The sequence below is a fragment of the Crocodylus porosus genome, unplaced genomic scaffold (genome assembly GCF_001723895.1).
Source record: "Crocodylus porosus isolate Cpor-Errol unplaced genomic scaffold, CroPor_comp1, whole genome shotgun sequence".
In the NCBI taxonomy this organism is placed as follows: Eukaryota; Metazoa; Chordata; order Crocodylia; family Crocodylidae; genus Crocodylus; species Crocodylus porosus.
The window spans coordinates 864,088-889,204 of record NW_017728922.1 but is presented as its reverse complement, the minus strand read 5'-3'; the positions used below and the strand labels follow the sequence as shown (position 1 = coordinate 889,204).

Sequence of the window (25,117 nt, the reverse complement as noted above, 5' to 3'; positions counted from 1 at the left end):
AAGGTGGCTTGCCTTGCCTTTTTATCTCGTGGCGCTCCAGTTCCCCTAAACTGACCTCTCTCTCACTCCTTTCCAGGTTGTCTTGCTTGATGGAGACCTGGGATATTATATCCACCAGCTGGGGATGCAGATATAAGGCCTATAACTGTGCTGTGCTAAGGGGATTGTGGATGAGCCAAAATGCTGAATGCACAGACGGAAAGGGTTGTGCACCCGAAAACTTGCAAAGAAGAATTCTTCCACCTATTTGAGTTGATCTAATAAAATGTATCGGATTTACCCCAAAAACCATGTCTGCCAGGGGTAAGAGCAGCTCATCGTGTCTTTTGTCTGACATGGACCTTCCTGGAAGGGAGCGATGCACGGGGTCGTACAGCATTGCCAGTTCACACGACTCGCTCGAGTGCAGCGCCCTCCCACATCTCCCACTCACCTTTTCCCAGCAATGGTTATTTTGGTGAGAACGGCCATGAACAGCCCCATCCCCGGTACAAACATCAGAGAGATCTCCGGGGGCTGAAGATCTTTCACTTTTAACCTAGGGGAGAAAGACAGAGGCACCGGAGCAAGGAAAGAGGTGTTAGCAGAGCAGTAAGTCTGTCTACATGCAATGCAATGGGGCTGGCCAGAAAACAAACCTAAAGCATCAAAATGCTGTGCTGACTCTGGGTTTTTGGTCCACACAAGAGTTTCTTTAATCATTTTCCCCCAAAAAACGAGGCCCAGGAGGGAGATCTGCTGCAGAACAGCAAGAGTTTTGTGTGCAGAGCCAAGCTGGGTCTGCCATGAGCCAGTGCCCCGAGTTTTCCTACTTAGTGACCAAACCAAAAGGATCGGGGAAAATAAGGGTCCTGGTTAAGTTGAAGCAGAAATGTCTTAAGGAAATAAAAAACTGGTTTTTGGGTCCATTCAAAACCCTTCAGGCATAGGGTGTTTGTACCCAAAAGCTTGCAAAGAACACTTTTTCCAGCTATTTAGTCGGTCTAATAAGAGAGATCACACATTTACCCAAGGAACCTCGTCTGCCCATTTTGCCCCACACATTTTCATTCAAAAAAGTGACCCAGGGCTATGCAGGGATGCACGCAGCACCCCTGACGTGGGTGATCCCGGCCCTTTCAAACACCTGCACTCTCGTCCCCTCCGTCTCTGGCACCGTTTGCCTCCAGGAAAGCTCCCGAGGGGCCACACCACGTGCACATTGTACAAGTCTGCTCCCAAAATAAGCAAGGGCTACAGGATTAATGTCTGCGCAGCTTTGAAGTAGCGGTTATCGTGCTGGGTTGCCCCCCGGTTACACCTCCTCCTTACTTCTGTAGGAAGCGAGGCTTGTATTACCGGCACGCCGCTTTCCATTGAAATCACGCCTGTTGGTGTCTTCAGATTCATTTGCTGCTTCTGCCTTTGGGCGGACGCTTCCATCCCGAACGCTTTTCCCCACCATATTTCACCATCAAAGAGTGCACAGCTGCAATCTTCAACTCACCCCGTGATGCCTTTGATGGGTTTAACTCCTGGCTGCTTTTTTGACGCGGCTTCTGCCAGTTTCTGCAGCACGTTGCTCTCGGCCATGGCAGTGTTGACAGCTGGAAAGTTTCCACAAAAACCGTGCTTAGAAAAGACCCCTGGTCTCTGCAGGGACGAGGATGGGGGGCGAGGAGAAACTCCTCATCGCAGGTAAATCATTCATGGCCCCGGGATTTCTGCCCCGGTAAGCGTTGGTCTGAGTGGAGCAGCAGGCGGGGGATTTGCACAGGGAAAATGATTAGCAATCTGCGCAGTCGCGGCTCCGTGGGGGCTGTAGCCCATTTCTGCTGCCCAGGCCGTTCAGTGCTAGATGTGAAACAGCTCTTATTCAATGAGCCGGATTCTCCAGGCTCCCACGAACTAACACCGCAAACAAAAAAGCCAGACTGCCTAGGACTCCCTCGGTAAATAATCATCTGGGAAGGCTGAAGACTGCATTGACGGTGGCTCAGGAGACCTTTTCCAGGCCAATGGTCCTACATTTGCTCAGGTCGTCACTGGTGCAACCTGGGCCTGCGCAGTGGCTTCATACCACCTTCAGGACCTCCGTCTCCCTGAGTGGAGGTTGGCTTGACCCCAGACACAGTCTAGATTAGCTCTGGGGCGTCCCTAAGTTGTAGTGAGGATGCGGGCAGTTCCCCCCTCCTGTTGCATGGCCTGGAAGTCATGCAGAGCCAGCTCCACGCCTTGCAGCTTATTTTACTGCGACGCACCCCTTTGCAGCATCAGAGCCAGGGCCCAGGCTTGAGACACATTTAAGCCCCTGGGGACTGCTCCGGACCCGAGGTCTCACAGTTTCTAGGGTCGGAAGGGACTCCATGATCTGCTCAGGTCCCTTCCGACCCTAGAAACTGTGAGACCTCGGGTCCGGAGCAGTCCCCAGGGGCTTAAATGTGAAGTGCTCTGCCATTGAAATGCAACACACAGCTGCGGCCTCATCGACCGCCAGGCTGCTTAACTCACCTTGATCGATCGTTTCAATATCGATCCTGAGAACGGCCCCGGGAGCATCGGCCCCGTGAGACGAGACCAGCCAGCCACAAAGGAAGAAAACGCAGCAAATCCTGAACCTCGGCAGCTCCGGCATGGCGCGCGGTGTCCCAGCGGGCAACAAACAGTCCTAAGCAGAAGTTTCAGCCAAAATGAGCAGGAGACCGTCAGCCCCTGATCTCTTGACAATAAGAGAAAAATCAAAGTGAAAGCTCATTTTGTGGTGGGGTGGGAGGACCCATATAACACCTGTGCACACTGCCTCGTCCCTTGACCTGGATCTAAAGGCAGAGACCTGGACTACTAGACCCACCCATGCCTATAAGCACCCAAGGTATCAGGTTATTTTCCCAGCAAAGAAATTCACTCAGCAAAGAGAGTTAGCACAGGATTGCTCTGGTCCAAATGGGCATGCGTCTTCCTGCACGTAGGCCTGTCACATCCCCATTGCCCCAGCAAAAGCCAAAGGATGGTAAAGACCCTCTGGCTTAACAGTTAGATGATTTTTAACGCATTAAAAAGGTCTGAGACCTGCAAAAGTCTGTACAGACCCCATGGCTTTCCCCCTCCATGGCCTTGGTGCACCAAACTAGCGTGCTGCCATCAGCCTCGGCATCTCCCACCACCGGAGCCTTTGTCAAGGAAATGCATTGCTCTCACCTTCACAGGTGCCTCTTCGGTGCAAGACCTACTCGGGACCCGCCAGAGCCTGCGCTCCCTGCTCCCGGTGACCCAGGAGCGGCTGCCTTTATATATGAAAATCCTGAATGAGCATGGGGGGAGGAAGGAAAAGAAAAGGGAAAGGACGGATTAAAAGGCAGGATAATTAACGATGTAAAATTAACTCCTGTGTGGTTTCTGGCATCTTCCAATATAAATAATGTTGCTAATGAATGTGACGGTCTGGGCCATGGGTATCAGATGAATGTTCAGCATGTGCATGGAGCCAACAGTCTTGCTCAATTTCCAGCAGAGCCGGCCTCATGCAAATGCACAAAGACAGTGTTTTCATGTCTTGAATGAGAAAAAAGGATATGAATGATGGTACAAATGGAAATGGGGAGGGAGGAAGCAGAGGCTCAACATGGCAGTTCTGCTTCTGGAGAGATGGGCTCCGCGGTACACCTTCCCCGTGAGATCTGCCGCCGGGCACCCGCTCACAACAAAAGGCATTTGCCAACCTCGTACAAATCTCCAAGGAAATGGGGGCTGATCTATAAGCCAGTGGAACTAGGTGGGGAGACTATTGATTTCCGTGGCGTTGGCCAAGGTTCACAATGCATTGATGTTCAGGGGTCGGAGCAGGGATCAGGGAGCCAGGACTCTCAAATGCCGTGTCTAGCTCTGCCACCGGCACGTTGACAGCAGGGAAGTGTCCAGACTTGATGTTCTTGCTCAGTCCCACCAGCGTTAATGATGCCACATCTTAGAGGAAGACAGAAGAAAGGGGCCAAAAAGAAAGAAAACCAACACTATTTTTTCCCAGGGATAATAAAGGCACTTCACTGCTTTCTTATGCGCGTCTGCTCTACCGATCTCAGCTCATTGCCTTCCCCATCACTTCTAATTCTCCATCCTCCTCGGCTCTGATCAGGGCTGAAGGCAGAGCTGTAACTGCTTTCCCCTGCTATTTCCACTCCAGACAAAGAGAGACAACTGAAAACAAATCTTTCGGGAAATGCTGTTCTTACTACATTTCCAACCCGGTTTTGTAGATTAAAGACACCAAGACAAAGCGTGAAGAAGTATTTGGGGGCAGTCATCCATGCACCTGCAGTCTCGGTTTACCTGTATTTATATCGGGGTATGCCTGTGCATCTCAGTATTGACACCTCCTTGATACCCCTGGTATCAAGGGGTATCAAGGCTTTGCTGAGTATTTGAGGTTTACCCACCACTCTGAGGACCAAAACCGATGATCGTGGGCATCCATAACCACATCCAAAGAAAATAGTAACAGGCAAGTGATTGATTCCCTCTCTCTATTTCTACATAGTGTTTCCTGAAGCTAAAACCTCTTAATATCTTCCTTTCAGAAGCATGCCTGAGGTCTTCCTCCCAGGCACCAAACCCAAGCTGGAAGATTTATCTCTTATCTAATAGGAATTAAAGATTTACAGTCAGCTCCAGCTTAACTGCCCATCAGGTTAGAAAGATGCTTTTGTGCTGGTAAATTGATCCACCATTACCCTATAAGATGACATCTAATTAAATCCCCACTGGGACGGGCAGGCAGAGATAGAAAGCCATGTCTAAAAGACACGGGTTTTCTTATCCCCTCCGCTTATCCCCATCCATTGAAAATGATGATAACGGGCCAGGACTAAGTGCGGCAGAGGGCACCATCAGCATTAGTCACACGAGAAGGTGGCTTAAGAAGGGCAGGCGTGTGCTCAGCTCACTGTCCTGTAATAAAATGCTTCTTTGTTAGCTCAACTTATAAGGCCTGGTCAGAGCTAAAATGCTCCAGAGTTTTGAATGGCGAAACTTCTCTCTCCCTGCAGATGTTTCCATGGGCCTTCAGGCACCTTCATCTTCGTCAAGTGGCAGCTTTGGGGGAGGGAGGGGTATATTTGATTTTTCCTGACTGATTAATCACCCCTACCCTGGCTCTGTGTGCGCATGCTAACAATCCACATTCAGTCCTTTCTTAGTCTTCGTAAATGCATCAAGCTGAAGTTTCTGGCTCGCGCTGCCATTCGGATGCCAGACGTGGAACGATGCAACGTGGCAGAGCCTACGTCTCTCCTTCGGGCGTTTCTTCACCCTGCCGAGGGAGGAGGCAGTCTGCTGCTAGTCAGAGCCAAGGGTGCCGAGATGCACCTGCAGCTGGAGCCCAGTCGCTCTCCCGGCCACAGCTGTGCACAGGACGATGGCTGCCTCCCAATGCAGCAGGTGTAAAACAAACACCGAACAGGATATCCTACTCCCAAAGGATTCAGACCCGAATGGGCAGGTTGACCCTTGCCAGAAAACTGCTCGAGCCTAGAAACCCACCCTAGGAAGGGAAAGCCTGCAGCAGATGCAAGAGCGAGGGAGAATTGAACAAGCACCTTATGCTCTGCAAAGAGTGAGGGAGCAGGGTGGGCCGGGTCCGGCAGGGGGAAGGGAAAAGAGCCAGGTCCTCAGCTCCCATAAATCACACCAGCCCCAACGTGCCTGGCTTCTCGATGGCCTCCTGGCTGCCAGCTGGGGCGGATGTGGCACATGGGAGAAGGTCAGACGTGCCAAAGCCCACCCAAGCCTTGCAGCCTGCACCAGTGTTTATAGCCAACAATATGACGCTGAAGAGGGCAGGGTAAACTTGCACCTTACAGACTAACTAAATCAGAGATGTATAGCATAAGCCCTTCTAAGCAAAGGCTTACTTCATCAGACGTAAGTAAGCTTGCAGCTGATGAAACCTCATTGTCTCTCTCAGGTGGAGGGCGTCTACACAAGATGCTTTACTGCACAGTAGACTAATCTGCTGAGAAGTAAAGTAAAGTGTCACCGTCTGCATGTGCAGGCACTTACTGTGCAGTAAATTAGTTTACTATGCAGTAGAGCCAAATACCATGAATTGCTCATGTAGGCACACTTGGTGCAAATCTACCCTGTCTTCTGCTTGACTTCAGACTAACACCGTTAACTACCTCCCTCGAGCACCACATTGCCACCTACTCCACAGGCCCGGGTGCTCCCTGCTGGGGCAGCTTGCACTGAGCGCCCAGAGCAAGGCTCACACTCACGGCTCTGGAGACGGAGGGACAGGCTACACCTCCTCTGCCACGTGTCTCTACAAACGGTGGAAGAAAGGCGAATGCTTTCTGTCCTTCCAGGAACGTGGCAATAAGGGGGGTAGCCGGCATCCGTCATTGTATGCATCATCCACTGAGGGAATGGCTGTGGTGAGAACTCCCCGCGGTTATTTCGGTGTTTGCCCTTCACTTGCTTTGTCGGGGATGGGGGCGGAGAACAGCAGGGACTGTACTATGTGGGGCGTTTGCAAAATTTCATCCAATGCCCCTTAACACCTGATTTGGGGACTGATACAAAAGGAGTTAAAGCCAGTAGAAACCCCCTTCTTGACTGCAGAGGTTTTAGATAAAGCTCTGGCTCAGCAGTGAACTGGCCATGCATCCCTGAAGTAGGTTAACATCACTTTGCTCCCAAGACCCTGTGCTTGGCACTCGAACCCTGGCTGGCCTAAGCCTCCCAGCAATGGTACCGACATGTCCAGCTCTGCCCGGTTTGGAGACCACCCAGTGACCACCTGCAAAGTGTTGAGAAGACATGGTAGCTTTGTACCATAGAAACTTATGTTTGCTTTCTAACAATGCTTGACTTCTTGGCACCCAACGTCCGGTGACCTCTGAGCACCTTCAGATCACAAAGAAAGGCAACCTGCCCTGACCCCCATTGCTCGCTGGTTTACCTAGGTGGCTAAATCAAAGGCCAACATAATCAAATGTCCTGGAAAACAATAAAATGGATGGAAAACAAAGTGTTCATACTCCTAGTGCCCTCCTGCTTTCCATCCTTCCTTGCCAAGGTCTGCCTCCATCAGCCTATATAAAGCCAGCACGAGTCCCTTGCTCTCACCACCCACAGCAGGGGACGGAGGAAGAGCCCAGCAACTCCCATCACCTACCAACCCCGGACTCAGGTAAGTGATGCAGGAGGTCTCCTCCTGCCGCCTTCCTTCCCGGTGGCCAGAGAGGCCACGCACGGCGCTTACTCGGCTCCCTTTCGGAAGGGCTGACGCGGCTGTCGGGGCTGGATCGCCCCGTGCAAGGCATTGATGCCGGCACGCGCTTCACGGCAACTGAAAGCCGGGGAGCTCGTTCTTCAGCTTTGCACAAAACCATCAATCGCTCCAAGATATTTCTACCGTCCCTGAGCTTGCAGCTACACCCAGAATGCATTGCCAGCTGTTGAACTTTAACTTTGCCAATGCCTTCATTTTCTCCTTAAATTTGTACTCTCTCAATTATTTCTAAATGGCACAACAGGCTCTGGCCAATGAGATGGGGCGAGGCCATCATTCCACCTCCCTATTGCTGCAAAAGCTGCTTAGATTTAGGTTGGGGCAGCTTTTCACAGTCAGCTCCCTGTTTCTTTGCCCCTGGAGTTTTTCGGTGACAGTTGCATGCCTTAGCTCTAAGGCATCTAAGCCCCTAACTTGTGGTCCCAGCGATGAAAATGTCCAAACCGCCTGAACTGTTTGGATGTATGCAGGCACATTTCAGCAATTCACTTCTTGTAAAAAAAAAAAAACCAACCCCTAGGGTTAGGTATTTGACCGGTCAAATAAAATTTGGTTAATTGACCAGTCAAATATCAATGAAAAATTGTAAAATAACACCGATAGGGCCAAATAATACAGAGAAAAGCCCAAAATTTTGATTAAGAAATGTGTCAAAAATCAATACAAATCCTATTTCTGTCAATAAAACTACATGTATAGACACACATACATGCACCATTTTATTTTATTTGTAAAATTGCTGTAATCTTTAACTGGTCAAAAAAAGATGCAGTCAACTGACCAGTCATGTGCCCAGTCCACTCCCAGCCTCTGCCTTCCACCCTCACCACGAGCCCCCAGAGTCCAAGCCATGGTCACCCCCACACCGCCAAGCTAACCCCATCCCTGTGTCCCCAGGGTGCCGCGGCGTCCCCATTCCAGGAGCAGCCATGGTGAGGATCTGTGCTCTGGGCCTCTTCTTGAGCATGCTCTTTTCTGCATGCATTGCCAGCTCAGCAGATTGCGGAGCAAGAATCAACCAGGCAGCTCTAGACTATGGTGAGTGGACACCGGTTTGCATCGACACCCAGCACCAGCGGAGAACGCCCCGGCCTGTCCGCAGCCTCTCCTTCCAACAACCAGACACCTTCCAAACAGCACCAACACCGCCTGGGCCACAGGGCGGCTCATCACCCATCTCCCCATTCTACAGATGGAGCAAACGAGGCACAGGAAAGGAGAGGAGTGCCCTCAATGCTACCCCAGCAGTTGTGGATAAGGCGTGATCAGGGCTGGGACATACAAGGAGAGGGAAGACTGCCGTTCTACAAAGCACGTTTATTAAGCGAGAAAGTAATGCACGAATGAGCACCGAGTTAGTTTCTCTGCTCAGCGGGTGTCCTATCCTCAGAGTATTGATCAGGCAGCTCCTAGCAGGTCACTTGAGCAGTCTTGAGGGCACGTCCAACTACCCTCTTTACACCCTTGCCTTTTATTACCTTTATTTGATCCACCTACAGTGCAAGCATGCTTTGTTATACTTTCCCTGTACCTATTGGCCTAAACCCACCCACACATCACTCTTGCCCACACAAGATATTAATCCCCTAGGTCTTTTCTGCCTGGCAGGAGTGTTAAACACTTCAGCTCAGCCTTAGCCGGGACAAAGTTTTGAACCTAGCCTGTTTGTTCACAAACTCAGCTCTTGCTCTTATGCTTAACAAACAAGGAAATGTGGGCATGGGTCCTGGTTATTCGGCCTACACCAAAGCCAAGTGAGCAGAACCCAGTTCCTACGTTGACCATAAACCCAGGAGGTCCTAACAACATTCTCCCCTTTTCCTACAGTTTCCCAAGTGGCCAAAGCTGAAAACGAGATACCATTAAAGAAGGTGCTAGCAGCCATCTCCATCCCAGACCTCTCCACGGTTCCCCAAAAGCTCACAGGGTGAGTCCAAGACTGGACCTCGTTCCAGGTCTCAGCACAGTATTGGCAGCTCATCCTGGTGTTTAGCTGGCACGCTCCGGCCGTCACAACCGGCACAGCTCAGGGTGCCTGGCAGAGGCTGCCGAGGGACAGCCTATTTTAAAAGGTTTTGTCAAATGTTCCCAGTTCAGTTTCTGCTATGCTCTTGGAGGCAACAGCGTGACAGCTCAGTGTCAACAGGTCCCTCAAGTGTCCCCACGCTGGGGTCTAAGGCTTTGGCAATGACTGTATGTCCCCCAGGTTACTCTGCCTTCCCCGCAAACTCAGTGAAAAGCAGCTGAGAGAGGGGAAAGGTCCTGCATCACAACCAGAGTCAGGTATCCAGGTTGTAGCCATATTGGTCTAGAGGAAAAAGCAATCAGGACTCACAGTAGAGGTGATAACTTTTATTAGACCAACTAGATATTTTGCAAGGGATGTTTGGGGGTTTTTTCAAAAATCTAGTTGGTCTAATAAAAGATATCATCTCGACCACGAGTCCTAACCAAAGAGTCACGCAGTCCAGCCACATGGTCAGGAAAGCAAAGCCTTCCCAGACAGAAAGTAAGCATGCTTTAGGTTTACCATACAGATAGTTGGGGGAGCCCCATGCCATGGTTTGCAGATTGTCCCATTTCTGATTTAAGCTTTCCAGGTAAAGGAAAAAACTAAGAAGCAGAAACTGAGCCAAGTTTCAGGCCCACAACACCATGCCCACTAGCAGCATGTCCACACGTTCAATTAATGCATGCTAGATAATGCATATTAAAGCTAGTACCTCCATTGTGAGGTACTAGGAAAATGCACATTAGCTTGGCTTAATGCACATTAACTGAAGTGCATGCATTTTAAGTGATGCTTAATGCACATTATCCTACTTCAATGCGCATTATGTAAAAAGCACTTTTTATGTGATGCTTTAATGCACATTAAAATAGGCTAATGTGCATTAAAGTGCATGTGTAGACGCACCCTAGGTTCCTACAGATGCAGGTCTCCTAGCCCTGGCCTCAAACTGGCTCTCAAACCTAGATCTTCTTGTGCAGAGGGGGCAGGAGAAGGTATTTCAGAGACGATGTCTTGATCCTATCTTTCAGGGAGCTGTTTTGCCTTGTAAATGTTCTGGATACAATACCCTATAAGGGTGAGGCAGAGTCGAGCACGCCCCTGCGCTGCCCCACTGATACCTCCATTCCTATTCCCACAGGATACATATTAAGAGCGTCAACCTGCTCAATCTTTCCACATCGCTGCAGCCTGGCGCTGGCCTGCAAATGACCACAGACCTGGACCTCGGCCTCCGGGGCCAGCTGTGAGTGTGGGAGCCTGGCCGGCCGGGATCGCAGGGACCGGCTTGTCACTTGTTTCTCACCTCTTGTAGTAGCTCAGGGAGGTGATAGCAGACCATGCTCTTCCTTACACCAGTATAAGTCATACAAGTGGTGTCAGTGGGGTGTAAAGCAGGTGTAAGAGCAAAGGCTTCATCTGCCCCCTCTTGCAGGGGGGCAGCCTTGAGGAGGGGGGGAGAAAGGGGTTGCCATCGACTTGAACCGGGGCAGGGTAAGACCTGAGGCTGCACTGGTTCAGTCTCTCCGTCTCTCTCTTGCTTGTGCAGCATGGATGCTATGATGGAGATGACAGTAAAGGTATCCATCAGAGCTGAAATCCGTGCAAGGCTGACCTCTGAGAAGAACATTGAACTGAGCATTAGCGCCTGCAAAACCATCGTGGGAGGCATCACCCTCGGTTCGAAAAAAGGCAGGTGAGTGCCACAGAGCCTCTGTCGCTCCGGGCATAACAGCAGGAAGGGGCAGACCCCGAGACGAGCAAAAGCATCGAGTGATCCAGCTCCCTGCCTTTCCTCTGGGAACACAAGGACACCTGGAGGGTAGCAGTGAAAATGTCTCTGAACTGCCCCTGGTTTCACAAAGGTTCGCACAAACATCGATCATCTCCCTGCAAGAAGGAGGTTGCTATCAGTCACTCGTTATTTGCTTCAAAAAGCATCGTTTTGCACTTAGGGACCAAGAGCAAAACCATGGGCACAGTAGAAGACTGGTAACAATAAACCGCAGGAGAAAACCAGCCAGAGAAAACCAGCCTCTAAACAAAGCATTGGCCAAAGCCAATGAGTCAGAACAATATTCCCAGGCAAATATTACCGGTGTGGAATACCTCTGCTGCAAGGAGGCCCGGCTCGCAAGCCACGCGAACCAGGCTGGAGAAGGCATTCCCACCAGACAGCCCTTACCAACCCTTGACTACCGTAGCATCGTTAAGATGGAGTTCAATGAATAGTCTATCTTCATAAGGATTTTTAACACGCAATTAGATTTGACATAGTATAGACCGGGGCCCATGCCACAGGGCCATGGGCAGCCGCTCTGCGTGGCTTGCGGCAGACAGGGGAGGAGACAGGGCGCGTGGTGGCAGAAGATCGGACAGGGAGCAGAAAGCAGAGCAGCAGGTTGGGCAGGGGAAGGGGATCGGAGTGGCACTCGGGGAGCTAATCTGTAGCACGCCTGCTGAAAAGATTGGCCCGCACTGGCACGGAGGGTAGTTGTGAGCAACACCTCACGCCATGCAGAGTCAGACTGCAGAAGATCCTCGTGCTCCTTTGCTCAGGCCGCTCTTTCTTCCCATCCAGCCTGCAGTCGATGTTGAAGGAGCTGAAAGCTCATATCCACACAGCGTTAGCTGAGAAGGTAAGCCTTGAAAACCTCATCCTGCTCCTTTGGCACCGTGGGCAGGTTGATGAAATGGCATCAGTGGACTTGGTGCTTGTCAAAGCCGATACACCGACGATGCTTGAAAATAACTCTCTCATCTGTAAAAAAAAAAAAAAAAATAAGTAAATAAAAAGCAGCATGTCCAGCCACCATGCCTAGCTGTCTGGTCCAGCTTACCCCAGATCTGACTGGGGAGCACAGGACCGGCTCTGCAGCAGCCCAGTCCCATGCACGTTCAGTCTGGGTCATGGGACCTGGCTCTGGTGCAGAAGCCTCTTGCAGCAAAGTGACAACAGCTGGGAAAGCTTTAGAGCAGTCAAGCCATTTGGGATCTTGCTGCACTCCTGGCTTAGGAAATGCACCTTGTAAATGTGAAACAGGTGCTGCAAGAGGCCTCCTATTCTCCTCAAGCAGAACAGGACCCCGATTCCATACGGAGGAGAAATATTTGGAAGTGAACCACCCCGCCCCAGCACTGGGCTCACGGTGGGAGGCAGCCTCCAGGCTCCCACAGGCCCCTTCACTTGGCTTTGTACCTTTCTCCACAGGCTTGTTTGCAAATCAGCACCATTGTCCTGAGGCAGAACAGCAAGATAGCCCATGCGACAGGTGAGCTCCAGCCGGCTCCAATCTGCCGCGGGTCAAGAGCCCAGAGGAGCTGTCTGGAGCCAGGCAGCACCGAGCAGAGACAGCCCAGGCCAGCTCTGCAAGTGCTAGCTAAAACCCATTGAGCCCCGGTAGTGCAAGTATTCAGATGGCCAAGGCACGGCACCCTGCCGGGGTCGCTGTCAAGCGTCTAGCTCCAGAGCTGGCCCGCTACCCTGCTGCGGACAGTGCAGGCTCTGGTCCACGAACGGGCTCAGTCACAGCAAGCTCAGGGTGCATGCACAGCATTGCATTTGTGCCATGGAGATGTAAACCCTGGCATGCGTTCAAGCTTCAGGCAGAAAATCCTGCAGGCCCTTGCCTTGCAGGAGATGCAGAAGCACGAGCTCTTGGGTGAGCGTAGTTTGCCGTCAGTCAGGGGGAGCTCCTGGGTCTGGCAAGAGCAGGGTGAGGGTGCGAGCTCCAGCGGGAAGGAGCCGAGGCCACAGCCGTTCTCAGCAGGACTGGAAGGAATGGTGCAGACATCTGCTGAGGGGGCAGTCAAAGTACCCTGCCCTTGGGCACCCCCTGCATGCACGGGCTCTCTCTGTTACAGAGGGTGGGGATGGGAAGGGAGACCATCCCTCCCCGTTTTCTACTCCTCACATCCCACGTCCTGGCAGCCTGGTCTAATGGGGATGACTCCAACCTGGGTTGGGGCTTCCCTGACAAAAGGTTCGGGCCCTGCCCCTGCTCTTTACCAAAGGATCAGACTAAGCCTAAATCATTGCAACAGGGCCCCGACCTGCTCCAGGCCATTAGTACAGATACAAAAGAAGGGTGAGGCTAAGGAAGCACTTCCCCAAGTCCTCGCCCACTCCCATCCGTTTAGGACAAGTAGGGGGCCATAAACTGTCTGGAATCAGGAGATGGCTCCATGTCTTCTTTACCCATAACTGCTTTATTGCGGTGTGTTTTTTTGCTCATGTTCCCCTGGGCGCGCTGGCTGGTTGCAGACAAGCTGCCACTCCTCGCAGAAGGCCAGATCCAGTATGTCCCGCTCAGTGCTCCTGTGTTTGCCAGCAAATGGATCAACCTGCCCTTGCAGGTAGGTTCTGGGTTCCTCCTGGTCCTCACATCCCAAGGCATGGACTTTCATCTTTCCTGGAGGCTCTACCACCTCCAAGCCTAAATGCCGGAGGGACGAAGGGGACCTTTCTGCCGTCCCCGAGGGCAGGATCGGCCTCCTCTGAAGTGGGGTCTGGTTCACCCTCCTCTTGCATTTCTTCCAGACCACGTTCTTCTTCGGAGGGCAGGAGATCCCCATTCCTCACAGCCAGGCCCCCTTCACTCTGCCGGAGCAGGCGGACGACAGCTCCTCCCACGTCACCATTGGCCTGTCCCAGGAATTTTACAACAATTTATTCCTAGCCCTACAACTGGCCAGAGCCTTCAACCTGACCATCCAGGTGAGCAGAGCCACTTTGGGCTGGAGGAGGGAGGGTGCATTTGGGGGCACGGCTGGTTCGTTTTTCCCCCTGACTTCACCACCAACCATTCACAAGACAGCTGCTCTCTCGCACAAGGGGTACTGCCGGCCGAGAATCACAGAAATCACAGGATCCTAGAAAATGAGGGTTGAAGGGAGCTCAGGAGGTCACATCCAGTCCAACCCCCTGCTCAAAGCAGGATGAGCCACAACGACATCATCCCAGTCAAGGCTTGGTCCAGCCAGGTCTTAAACACCTCCAAGGATGGAGAGTCCCCCACCTTTTTCGGTAACCTGTCCCAGTGCTTCACCACCCTCCTCATGAGAAAGTTTTTCCTAATACCCAACCTCAGCTTCCCTTGCTGCAGCTTGAGCCCATTGCTCCTTGTCCTGTCATCTGCCCCACTGAGACCAGCCCAGCTCCATCCTCTTTGCAGCCCCCCTGCAGGGAGCTGAAGGCTGCTATTCAATCCCCCTCGGTCTTCTCCTCTCCAGACTCAATCAGCCTAGTTTATGTGCCCCAGCAATTTTTGTTGCCCTCCATTGGAGCATCTCCTGGAAGTCACCAACTGAAAGCCAGGAGCGGGCAATGAGTTGTGCCTAGTCCCATCAGCCAAATCACCAACCCAAACGCAAGCCAAGCATCTTCCTCGGCAACATCAAAGCCGCTTCATTTGGGACATGCCCAGCGAGGGCAGAAATGCCTTTTCACTTCGTGTCTGCCCAGCCCTGAGCTCAGCAGAGCTGGAGCCGCACGGGAGCCACCGAAATCGTCACTGCCCATCCCATAACCAGGTTTATTCTCATTTTTGCAGAGCGAGCTAACGACCGCCAGCCTAGCACAGCAGGGCGCTAAGGTGCGTGATGCTCACTGCTCCCTTGTCCTGAGCCTCAGGGGTTAGCAACGTGTCTGCAGTTCACCTTCCTTTCTCTTGGAGCACCGAGTCCCGAGTTCGGGGATGGGAGGCATTGACGGGGCAGGCTGACCCTTGCCCCAGGGTGACTTCCCTGCTCTTGGGAGGTGGTTGGACCCAGCTGGGCAGGGATGAAGGGCAGAGCTAGAAGCAGCAACCATGCACCAAGCCCCATGGAGCGGGGCACCTGCAACCTCCCTTATCCACCGCCAAGCTAAGAAAGCTGCCAGGGCCACCAATGCTGAGGACCCCTCAAAGCCACCAAAAGTGTTGACTTGGTCGTGTCTGCTCTGCACAGGATCAGGTCAGCAGCCAGTACCCAAAGCCCTTGGCTCTGGTGCTAGCAGTGGTGTTCCCCAAGCCACCCACAGTGGTCTTGAAGGAAGGCGAGGCGGTTGCGGTGCTCTCTCCCACCATCAAGATCGGGGTCCAAAACCCGGGCTTCCAGGTCCTTCTGAGCCTGGATGTGGTAAGCAGAGCCCTGCAACATATGCTCGGCATGGTCGCTCGCCTGTCTCGTGTCCTGCACCCACGGGCCGCCGGGGCCAGCTGTGCACCGTGCCGTTGGCCGTCAGGCAGAGCGGCACATGCAAAGCATGCACGCACCGCGCAATGGGACCGCTTTGGAGGCTGACTGCCTTCTTCTCCAACCGCAGGAGATGACCACGAGACTGCAGGTTGCCGCTGACAATGTGAAGATGATACTCTCTCTTGAAGTGGAAGGGTAACGAGCCCACCGATGTCTTTTCCTTGCTGGGTGTGGAAAGGGGGGGCTCCCCAGCAGCAGCGGCAAGGGGTCTAGGGAAAGTCTTCCCTAAGATTCCTCCATTTCAATGAGGAAAAATTTATTGGGATCTTGGTGCATTGGGTGGGCATCCATGCAAATGCCTACCCCATTTGAATCGGGGGGGGGGGCACCTTTAGTCATCAGTGAAAAGAGCCAGCTCCAGATACATTTTCTTAGGAGAGCTCTCAGCTAGAAGTTGGTGAATTTTCCCCCAAAGGGACAGGGCACGATCTCAAGTGGGTTTCCTTTCTGCAGTGATTTCGCGCTCTCCGTGGCCTCTTCTACAGTGGGCGCTGTTGTGGTAAGTACCTGATTACCTCCCTTCTCTGTACTCAGGAAGGGGCACAGCGCTGGTTTCCCTGCGCTCCCTTCTCTGGGGCAGGAAGGGAAACTTGCTTCGTGTCCACCGAAGAGTTTGCTTAAAAGCCCGGTCTGTGGCAGATGAGGTGTTTGATCTAAATTGCAACCTTGGTCTCGTGCCCTCTCTTTTTCTCCGGGCGGGGAACACCCACATTAGTTTCCCCTGCAGAAGTCAAGGGATGCTGGCTGATAGTCTAAGCAGCGCCTCGGACTTCGGGCGTCTCTGATCTGGAGGGGGGCAACTTAGCCTGAGTTGGGTTTGTTAATGCACTACTGTATTTACTTCTGGTACTAACGGTGCCCTTATCGGGCCAAAGCAGCCCCCGGGATCAGCGAGAGAGATATGGGATTAGCAGAGTCCAAAACCCAAGTGACCATGGATTTGTTCCCTCTTTGTGGCTGGTTTCTCCCTTTCTTATGGTGTCGATCCGTCCCACAGTCACTGAGCTTATTCTCCTTTGGCAGGGTGACCGGCTGAAGGAATTATTTGGCGATGTAATTCAGAAAGAAATCTTGGCCCATATGAACGGTAAGGATGCTGGGGTCGCTGTTTATACCCAGGAGGTTCTGACCGCGATGGTCTGGCAGCAACCCCCGTTCTTCGCCACGCGGTTTGGGTGCCGGCCCATGTTAATGGCAGCTTTGCGCCCCTCCTGGGGCAGAAACAAGAACGGTGCCTACCCTGGCCCCCTCCCCCTGGGCCTGGAAAAGCCTCTGTATCATGCCCTCTACCTATCAAAGTAGTTTGCATCATTTGGCACCAGGAAGGGTGAATGCAACCCTCCAAAACCTTCATGTCCCTAAGCTTGGTCCTTCCACCCAAACTGGTGTGCTTCTTCCCAAGAGAAAAAGGCTCAGCATCTCCCTGCAGAATCGCACGCGCTGCCAGGCCAGACTATCCTCCGCCACGACCTGCACCCTTCCCTGCCAGGCCCATCGGTGGTAATCGGCTAGTTACATCAGTCTGAACTGGGTATCTGGTCCGGTGAGCACGGCCACCTCCAGCTGCGAGAAGGAAGCAGGCTTCCGCGCGGTTCCTCGCAGCTGGAAGCAGCAGAGCCAGGGACGCGCGTCCGCGAGATCGAGCCCTGGCCTGCAGCAGGGGCTGCGAACGAAAGCCTCCTCCGAGTCATTCCAAAAACAGATCCATTGTGGGCAGCGGAAAGACTCTGGCTTGCAACAGTGCCATGGAAATTAGAAACCGGCCCTCAGTTGGGTGCCCAGCTACAGCACCTTGCAGCTGGATGACGCTGTGGAAATAATTAGTGCACGTAAAACAAATGCTAGCTTCTCTCTGAGTCCCCCGGGGCCATTTCCAAGCTGTTCGGGTGATGGACTTGCAGGCTAGCGGAGGAGAATTAGCGGAGTGCCATTAAGATCTGGAGGGCCGCGGACTGACAGGCCGAGCCTGAAGGCAGTTTTACATTATCCAGACGCAGCCACTCATTTCCTCCCCGTCTCTTTTTCAGAGGTGTTGCATGAAGGGATCTCTCTGCCACACCTGAGTCTCATTTTCAACTATGTCGATATCAGCATTGCCATCCACAAGGTGAGAAGCAGGGATTTTTAAGTAGCTTCCTCGGTAGTTTGATGCCACCCTGGAGATGCACCCTCCAGGGACGTCTCAGGCACTCATGGCCGGGGAGTGACTGGGAACTATGACTGTGGGCAGCGAGTTTTGCTCGGCTGGTTTCCCTTTCCCAGCAGTGCAGGCACTTCCCACGTGCATGAGAAGGGAAGGCAAGCACGGGGGGCTATTTCCCATGCCTTGCACCCTTGCAGAATTTCAGATCACACGGAAGAAGCCACGAGGGATTTCGGGATGTCGTTGCCTGCAAAAGCTGGGATCTGGACTCAAAAGTCCCTGCATGAGTTCTCCATCACGGAGAAATCCTGGTGTGGGGTTTTGTTTCTTTCTCTAAAATGGAGGTTGGAAGTAGGCATGAACCCTGGCTCCTCCGGGCTCGCTAACCCCCAGAACTAAGTGTTATTGCCTTAAATAAAATAGCTCTGCCCTCCACATCCAAGTGTAAGGGATGGATGTGCAAGAGGCAATAACATGAGTGGCAAACTCTCTGCAATGAGGCACTGGTTTTAAAGGACAGCAAAGCAGATTGAGATGAGATCTCAGGAAAAACTTCCTTGTGATTAGAAAAGCAAGGCTGTAGGGTAGCCCACAACAGAGTCGCCTTCACTGGGACTGGTGAAGAGGAGGCTGGATGCGCATCGGGCACTGGACAGGGGTGGTTTAAAAATAGCATTGCTGCATTTGTGCAGGGGTTGGACCAGACGCCGCCGGAGGTCCCTCTCACCCCGTGAGCCTAAACTAAACCAGGAAAACCAGGAGCCTTGTTTAATCTTTGTTTTTCCCTTCTGCAGGGTTATGTGCTGATCCCTGTAAACCTCGAGTACATCGAGGGAGATGGACAGGAAGCTACTGACATCTGAAACTTTGCTGGGAGCTCCTTTCCTCTTGTTTTACCCCCAAACACTTCAGATCTGCGGAGAAATTGCTCTTTGGTCTCTCTGATTTGATGGATTAAATAGTGAGCCATGTTTCTTTCCTTCACGAAATGTTAAGGATACTTCTTTGCTTTTCTAAGAATAGCCTCTTACGTTGAGGGTGCATTCGACATTGTGCTGGAAAGTCTTGCTCCTGTCCGGCTCAGACACGTGGATTGTAACAAGATTTCCTCCTTTCATTAAAGACTTCCTCTCTTGCCACGTTTCTAGTCCGATTCTGGTAGCGTTTTCTTTACAACTGTGCAGAAATGCACTGACGCGTGCCGACGCGGGCGGCACACAGCAGGGCAAACCTCCCACCTACACGGGAGCATGGGCACGTGCAGCCGGCTCAAGCAGAGGAAAGTAGCTCGTTGCCTCTCGGGGCAAAACAAAGTGGCATCATTTACCAGCAAAAGCGCATCTGGTGCCATTGGTGCCGATGCGCGCAGGCTTCTCACCGCCGAGCTGGGACCTCCCGCCAGGCTTTTACTGCAGGTGCCGCGAGACGGCCAGATGCGAGGCAAGTCCCACCGCTCCCTTGTGTGCTGCTAGCCATAGAAAGCCACGTGGCTTCATTGCACTGAGCCAGGCTGCTAAATGCAGGAGGGCTCTCGCCCGTGTGACCGTCTGCCTTTCCCAGGGGCACAGCTGGGGATGGGAGACCGTCTGTTGGCTTTCCCTGAAGCATGCTAGAAAGGAGAAACATCCCCTTGGCTGCTGTTCCCTGCCTCCAGATGAGACCGCAAACCTCCTAGAGCCCAGCTCTAAGCTTCGTTTTTCAAATACTCCCTCCCACCCCCCAGCAAAGTTGGGAAGCAAAGAGAGCACATCCCACAGCTCCCCAAAACGAGCAGAGATCCCAGGCAGTGAACACAGCCGTGCCCTGGGCTATGTAAGAGCCCTGTCAAAGGGACAGCAGTGCTGAGCGCCACGTGGACGGGCCAAGCCAGTTGGACTAAAAATACCAGATTCCTGACCCAAAACACAGCTCATTTTTTATTTTAAATGCCCTCTTTCACTACCCCTTCCTCTACAGTTTTCCCCACAACTCCCAATTTTGGGGCATCTCTTCAGTGGCCTGCAGTTTTCGGCAGCAGCAGAAACAAAAACATCTAAATATGCCTGAAAATAAAACCTATGTCTCTGCCTGAGATTTCTAGTCCATTTTCAAGTCCAGGATACAATGTCTGGATACAATCCAGAGCTGCTAGAAATCAGCACAGCCCCATCTCAATGCAAAGGGGCTCCACCAGTTTACACCAGCTGAGGAGAAGACCCCCGACCTCGGGACGGTTGCCTCAACCTCCAAGCATCTTGAGGTACACGCGGCTCTGGGTGTCAAACTGCGCCTGCTGCCGCTTCCTTTTTGTCCATCCCTGCACGGCACATCGGGCACCAAGCGCAGGCAAGCTTTGCCGCTCTGTTTAAGGAGGGCGGTAGTGACCTCTCCTGGTTTCTGTGCATACAGCACACTCGGCAGCAGACTCTCAGCAGGGAAAGCACCCGGCGTCACAGCGACAGAACGAGTTCTCCAGCTAGCAGGATTCACGCGCAGCAACAAGCGCAAGAGCAGCACAGCTACTGCTACCAGACCTCAGGGCCAGGGGAGGACATCAAATGCACACCCAAAATGAACACACACAGGTGTGTAAATGCTTACTGCTCCCTTCTTTGCGGGTGCCGCTACCTGATGTGAACATGCAGCAAACAGATTTGCTGCTCAATTGTCCTTGCAGAGGGAAGCTACCTTTAGAGCTGTCCCTGCTTGTCTTTGCAAAGGGTCTTAATGATGTAAAATATGATCAGCTGGAACAACCCCAACCCTGAAAATGAGCAACTTCTGACCCACATGGCCCTTGGTGCTCAACATGAAATAGCAGCTGTTCTGCAAACCAAATGAGCTTGAGGGTCTGCTGTCTTGGACACAGAGAGATCTCAGGATTGGCACAGGCGCATCGCTCCAACAAAACACCTGTTGGACCAAAAGGAGGATGGATACACGTAGAGAGAGCTTGTGAGGCCAGGTACACATGCGTCCATACCATCTGCATCATCTCTCAGAGCAGGCCCCCAACAGCCAGCTCCCGGGGAGACAACACAAGGGAATGTGTCGATGATGAAGTAAAACAACCAACAAACCAATGCGTTGATACACAGCAACGGAGCCAAGAGCAGGATGAGCAAAACCCTGTCTGCCTACAACACCAGGCAGCGGGATTGAGGTGGTGTGGAAGCCACAGTGGGGCCTGGGGAGGGGCAAGAAGCAGGATCTGTTTCATAAATATCTTTTATTAGGCCAACTATGCAGCTGGGGGAGTTGTTCTCCAAGCTTTTGGGAACCAAGAGCACCTCTACACGTATCCATTTACTGCACAGTAACCAAAATTATTGCACAATATGGGCACACGTTTACACATGCACTCCTGTACCGTGCAGTAAATATGGGGACTTACACCAACTTCAGCATAAATTTGATACCCGCATCATGCAGGTATCAAATTTACACCTGCTTAGTTACTGCGCAGAAACGCATGTGTAGATGTCTTACTGCATAATCACAGTGTGTGTGTGGACTGACTTGGGACTAACTTTAGTCCCAAGTCAGTCCACACACACAGCGTTAATGCGCTTTAAGGCCTGCATGTGTAGACACCAGACTATTCCTGGTTACTAACTTGCTGGGCAGTAAATTTAAGCTGGTGTAAATGCACATGTAGACATGCCCAAAATGCCCTTCCTGAGGTCTGGGAAAGATGCAGATGTTGCCTAAACTAAGTAGAGCCGGTGCAACAATGACTGTTGCCAAACCCCATTATATAAATGATGTAAGCTCCATAGCAGAAACACCCCCCAGCCAAATGCCAGACGCGTTAGCTACAAAGTCGTGCAACTAAGACGCCCCGATTGCTCTTCATCTTTAAGCCACCAGATTCATGGACTGACATGGCGACTATTTTGCCAAGTAAAACTGTTATGCTTTATTCCTCTTTGTTCCTCTCCTCGCTTCACTGCGCATCGTCAAGGCCACAACTGACCGCAGCATAACCCTGTTGGATGAAAAAATGATGAGGATTAAACAATGCTCCTGCTGATGTTCTCTCAGCTACTCCTACTCTGAACATGGCTGAATGACTTAAAATGTCTGCAAGGTGTCTACTCCAGGACTCCCCGTACTCCTAAACTGGTGGCACTGGACTGCTGTTAGCAGGAGTGGGAAACTAAGATTTCCTTGGCGGAGACCAGGCCAAAGAGAAAGGAAACGGCCTCTGAGGCTGAAGGTCAGCTGTGAGGATGCCAGCGTGTTCCCACAGTGGCAGAAGGAGCTGTTGACTCTTGCTACTGCCAGAACAGGTGTAATGTGGGAGGCAATGGTGTTGGGCATCTGGATGATAACACGATGATGATAATATGAACACAGCCCCACCGTCAGAGGCAGAAAGGTCAAGGGGCTGAGTCACAGGAAACAGCATCCTGAGAAGCACTCGACCAAAGCCTTCCTGCAATGCCAGCCTCAGACCACTTGAAATCTCCTCATTTTAGTGATCAGGAAAGTTATGAGCCAACAAAAGACTAACAGTTCCCCCCCACCGATATCCTGACCCCTCTGATGCAGTGAAAGCACTTGCTTTTCAGCAGCAAACCTCTGTGCAAAAAGCTGTTAATGAAGAGCCCAATGGCAGAGACAGGCAGGTTGGATCCCATGTCCAGGCTTCTTCCACCCATTACTCAGACATTTCCAGGCACCCCTGCGAAGGCTGCCAGCAAGTGCACTGGCCACTTTGCACCTTTGCCCAGAAACACAGCAGCAGAGATGCCTGGTTTTACCGACACTGGCAGCCCCCCACTCCAGTTCATGGCTCTCTGCTGAGGGATGCACTGCTAATCCTTCTGGTGCACAGGACCCGAGAGGGCACCGCGGGGAAATACCCCGTGCTCTTGCACACTCACCTTGTGAACCTCAGCATGGGGGTGGGCATACTTGATGTTATTCAGGCGCGGCAGATTTATGCCTATGCTCAGCACAGCTGAAAATGGAGACAGACAAACAGCAAGCCGCAGACGGTTAAAACTACAGAAGCCGTTTGTAGGCCAAAAGGCGACTAAACACCCCGGGAAGAGGATGCCTGGTGATAACTCTCTGCTGTGCTCAGCTGCTTCATGATGGTGCCATGAAGGGTCTTGGCCGGTTCTCCAAACTCACCGCGGGAGCTGCCCCGACACGGTGCTGCAGAGCAAGGCGGCTCGGACACGGGCAGACATTTATTTTGCCACATCTATTCTTCAGAAGAAAGCAAGGACTTTTGAAGCAGACGGATTAGAGGGGCTTATGCTGGCAGGCTACATGGTTTGATGTCTCAGTCTACTGGCTCATTCACGGAGATGACCAGTACGGCCCCGACACGAGTCACGGGGCTGGCACACAGCATAACTCTTTCTGTGTTGCAAAGGAGCAATGCAAAATCACTTAGTTGTACAGACTCCTGCCACCCTGAACAGATAAAACGCTCTCTGGAGATGCGATCTGTCCGGACCGACACGCCGCACCGCTCCCCCAGCCCTCCGCGGAGAAGCGCTGGGTGGGAGTTGGAGCCACTGGCAGGAAGCCACGGCTTTCTCTATTCTAACATCAAGTAGCTTAATCCCCTTTAAAGGGGGGGGAAAAGCCCAGCACATCTGACCCTTCATGCTACCAGCCTCTTCTGCATCGCAGCTACTGCACCTCGGAGGGAGGGGAGCATTTATTATTGCTGTTCTACAAATGGGGGAAGCAAGAGAGATGGTTAGGACTCTGGTGTGACCCAGCTCACCTCTGCCTTCATGGGGGAAAAGCCTGGAGTCTCAGGAAGGCCCGTGCAAGCCAAGCCTTTTGGACTATGATGAGATTTAATGGGAAACATTTCGGAGGTGCCCTGGGGCAAACCACCCCCTCACCAACAGAGTTGGCAGCTCCCCTTCTCTCTGCCCCGTGAGAGCCAGCAGAGCCCACAGTGGAGGTGAAGCAACACCCCCATACTGGCACCAAGTGCCACCCTGCTTACCGTTCAGTTGAGCCACGAGCGCCTCCTCAAAAGCAGAGGCGATGAGACAAGTCACCCGGGAGACCTGCCCATGGAGAAACAACATGGTCAACCCAGCCGCTTTACCTTGCAGAGGATGTTGACATCATGAGGAATGAGCCAACAGGCAAGAGTCTGTTGCAACCTGGTTGTTAATGTTGCACAGACTTTGTTCACACTAATGCATTCACTGTTGGCCCAAGAGATCGTGGACCGATGATATCCTTGCACACTATGGGTCCAGTCCCCTTCTTGCTTTCCTCTGAAGCCCTAAGCTCACTACCCCACTGTATCATCCCAGCCCCACATGAAGCGATCTCTCCAGAAACGGCATAGCATGGACTAGGAAATGGTATTATGCTGTAGGGCAGCCTTCAGCACAGATACCAAGGGACCGTCACCCCCGGAAAAACTAAAACATCACAGGTGGTAGATGAAGAGGAACATGACACCAAGACCACAGCAAAGATTGAACCCCCCACCCCCAAAAGGCTTTGCAAATTAATGACTGCAGATCAGCCCTGGAAACAAAGCCATCGCTGGGTAGCAAAGCAAAGAAAATCAGTGGGTAATGATCACATCTCCCCTGAAGATGAAACCTGGCTGCCATACATAAAAGAAGGTAGGAAGATGGGCACTTACATTCACAGATCCAACTCTGGAAGAAACCAGCACAAAGCTAAGACCACTGGAGGGGAAGAAAAATAAAGGAAGTGAACAAGGAGAACTTGCCCCGAGATGCTTTGGGTGGCGGCGAGGCGGATCTCCAGTGATCTACCGTACATTAAGCTTTAACCTGTTCCCAAATGGGAGACATTTCTCGAACGGCTGGTTTGCTCACTCTTACTTTCTGGAGCAGAAGGCAGGTTATAAATGGTCATCAAAAACAGCCAAATCTCTTTTGTTTAAAGTGGGGGCAAGGGAGTTAAACAATGAACTGCTTGTCAACACCACTGGCCTCCCCCTCCCATCAACAAGCACACCAGGCATAAAGCAAAGACAAAAGAAGCAATAAAAACCCAGCCTATTCCTTTCACAGCCCTTGGCCACCACGCTGTTTTGAGCAGCAATGAATATTGTCCAGTACAGACTATAGGAGGGTCCGAGGAGAGGAGTGGCACACACGTATTGCACCGCTCCCATAGCTTTGCAATGTGCACGGGTGCCGGAAAGGGCCGTTGGTTGCTGGTCGAAGGACGTAGGCAGACAAGGTTCCTTGGGTAAACCTGATACCTTGCATTAGACCAACTAAATACTTCTTTTAGCTGGTCCAATAAAAGAGATCACATCTGCCCAAAGAACCTCGTCCGTCTTTGTGCTGGAAAGACACAGGTGGATTTATTACTGCGTTCTCTACTGGATGCTGACATCTTCTCAAGAGTCCAAGCCTCAGAAATTCCTCCGGTCCATCAAACTGCAAAGTAGTTCTCTGAACCGCTCCGTCCTCAGCATTGCCCAGCTCGGTCCGAGGGACTATCC

General features: G+C 52.1%; 2 protein-coding genes across 2 annotated transcripts in view; one reads left to right on the top strand and one right to left on the bottom strand.

Moving 5' to 3' along the window:
* Positions 1 to 22,964, bottom strand: part of BPIFB6 (BPI fold containing family B member 6) — a 39,322-nt gene extending 16,358 nt beyond the window's left edge. Inside the window, exons 1-4 of the mRNA XM_019539783.1 lie at positions 22,530 to 22,964; positions 2,491 to 2,698; positions 1,487 to 1,586; positions 434 to 538 (exon numbers count right to left, since the gene is read on the bottom strand). Of these exons, the coding sequence (XP_019395328.1) occupies positions 434 to 538; positions 1,487 to 1,586; positions 2,491 to 2,614 (329 nt within the window). The 5' untranslated portion in view covers positions 2,615 to 2,698; positions 22,530 to 22,964. The remainder of the gene's footprint in view (positions 1 to 433; positions 539 to 1,486; positions 1,587 to 2,490; positions 2,699 to 22,529) is intronic.
* LOC109313288 (protein TENP-like) lies at positions 6,732 to 15,676 on the top strand. The gene is made up of 10 exons (XM_019539782.1): positions 6,732 to 6,795; positions 8,165 to 8,305; positions 9,095 to 9,194; positions 10,420 to 10,524; positions 10,828 to 10,974; positions 11,860 to 11,917; positions 13,428 to 13,634; positions 13,819 to 13,995; positions 15,228 to 15,398; positions 15,586 to 15,676. Exons 1-10 carry the CDS (start codon positions 6,732 to 6,734, stop codon positions 15,655 to 15,657), a joined length of 1,242 nt encoding a protein of 413 aa, XP_019395327.1. The 3' UTR covers positions 15,658 to 15,676.
* Positions 22,965 to 25,117: the final 2,153 nt, after the last annotated feature.

Bases quoted from the DNA above. Each gene is read 5' to 3' on its own strand.
- LOC109313288 (XM_019539782.1), top strand. From the start codon at position 6,732: ATGTCCAGCTCTGCCCGGTTTGGAGACCACCCAGTGACCACCTGCAAA. The intron at 10,975-11,859 runs GTGAGTGCCACA...CTTCCCATCCAG, and splicing joins CTCGGTTCGAAAAAAGGCAG to CCTGCAGTCGATGTTGAAGG. The intron at 13,996-15,227 runs GTGAGCAGAGCC...TGCTCTGCACAG, and splicing joins CCTTCAACCTGACCATCCAG to GATCAGGTCAGCAGCCAGTA.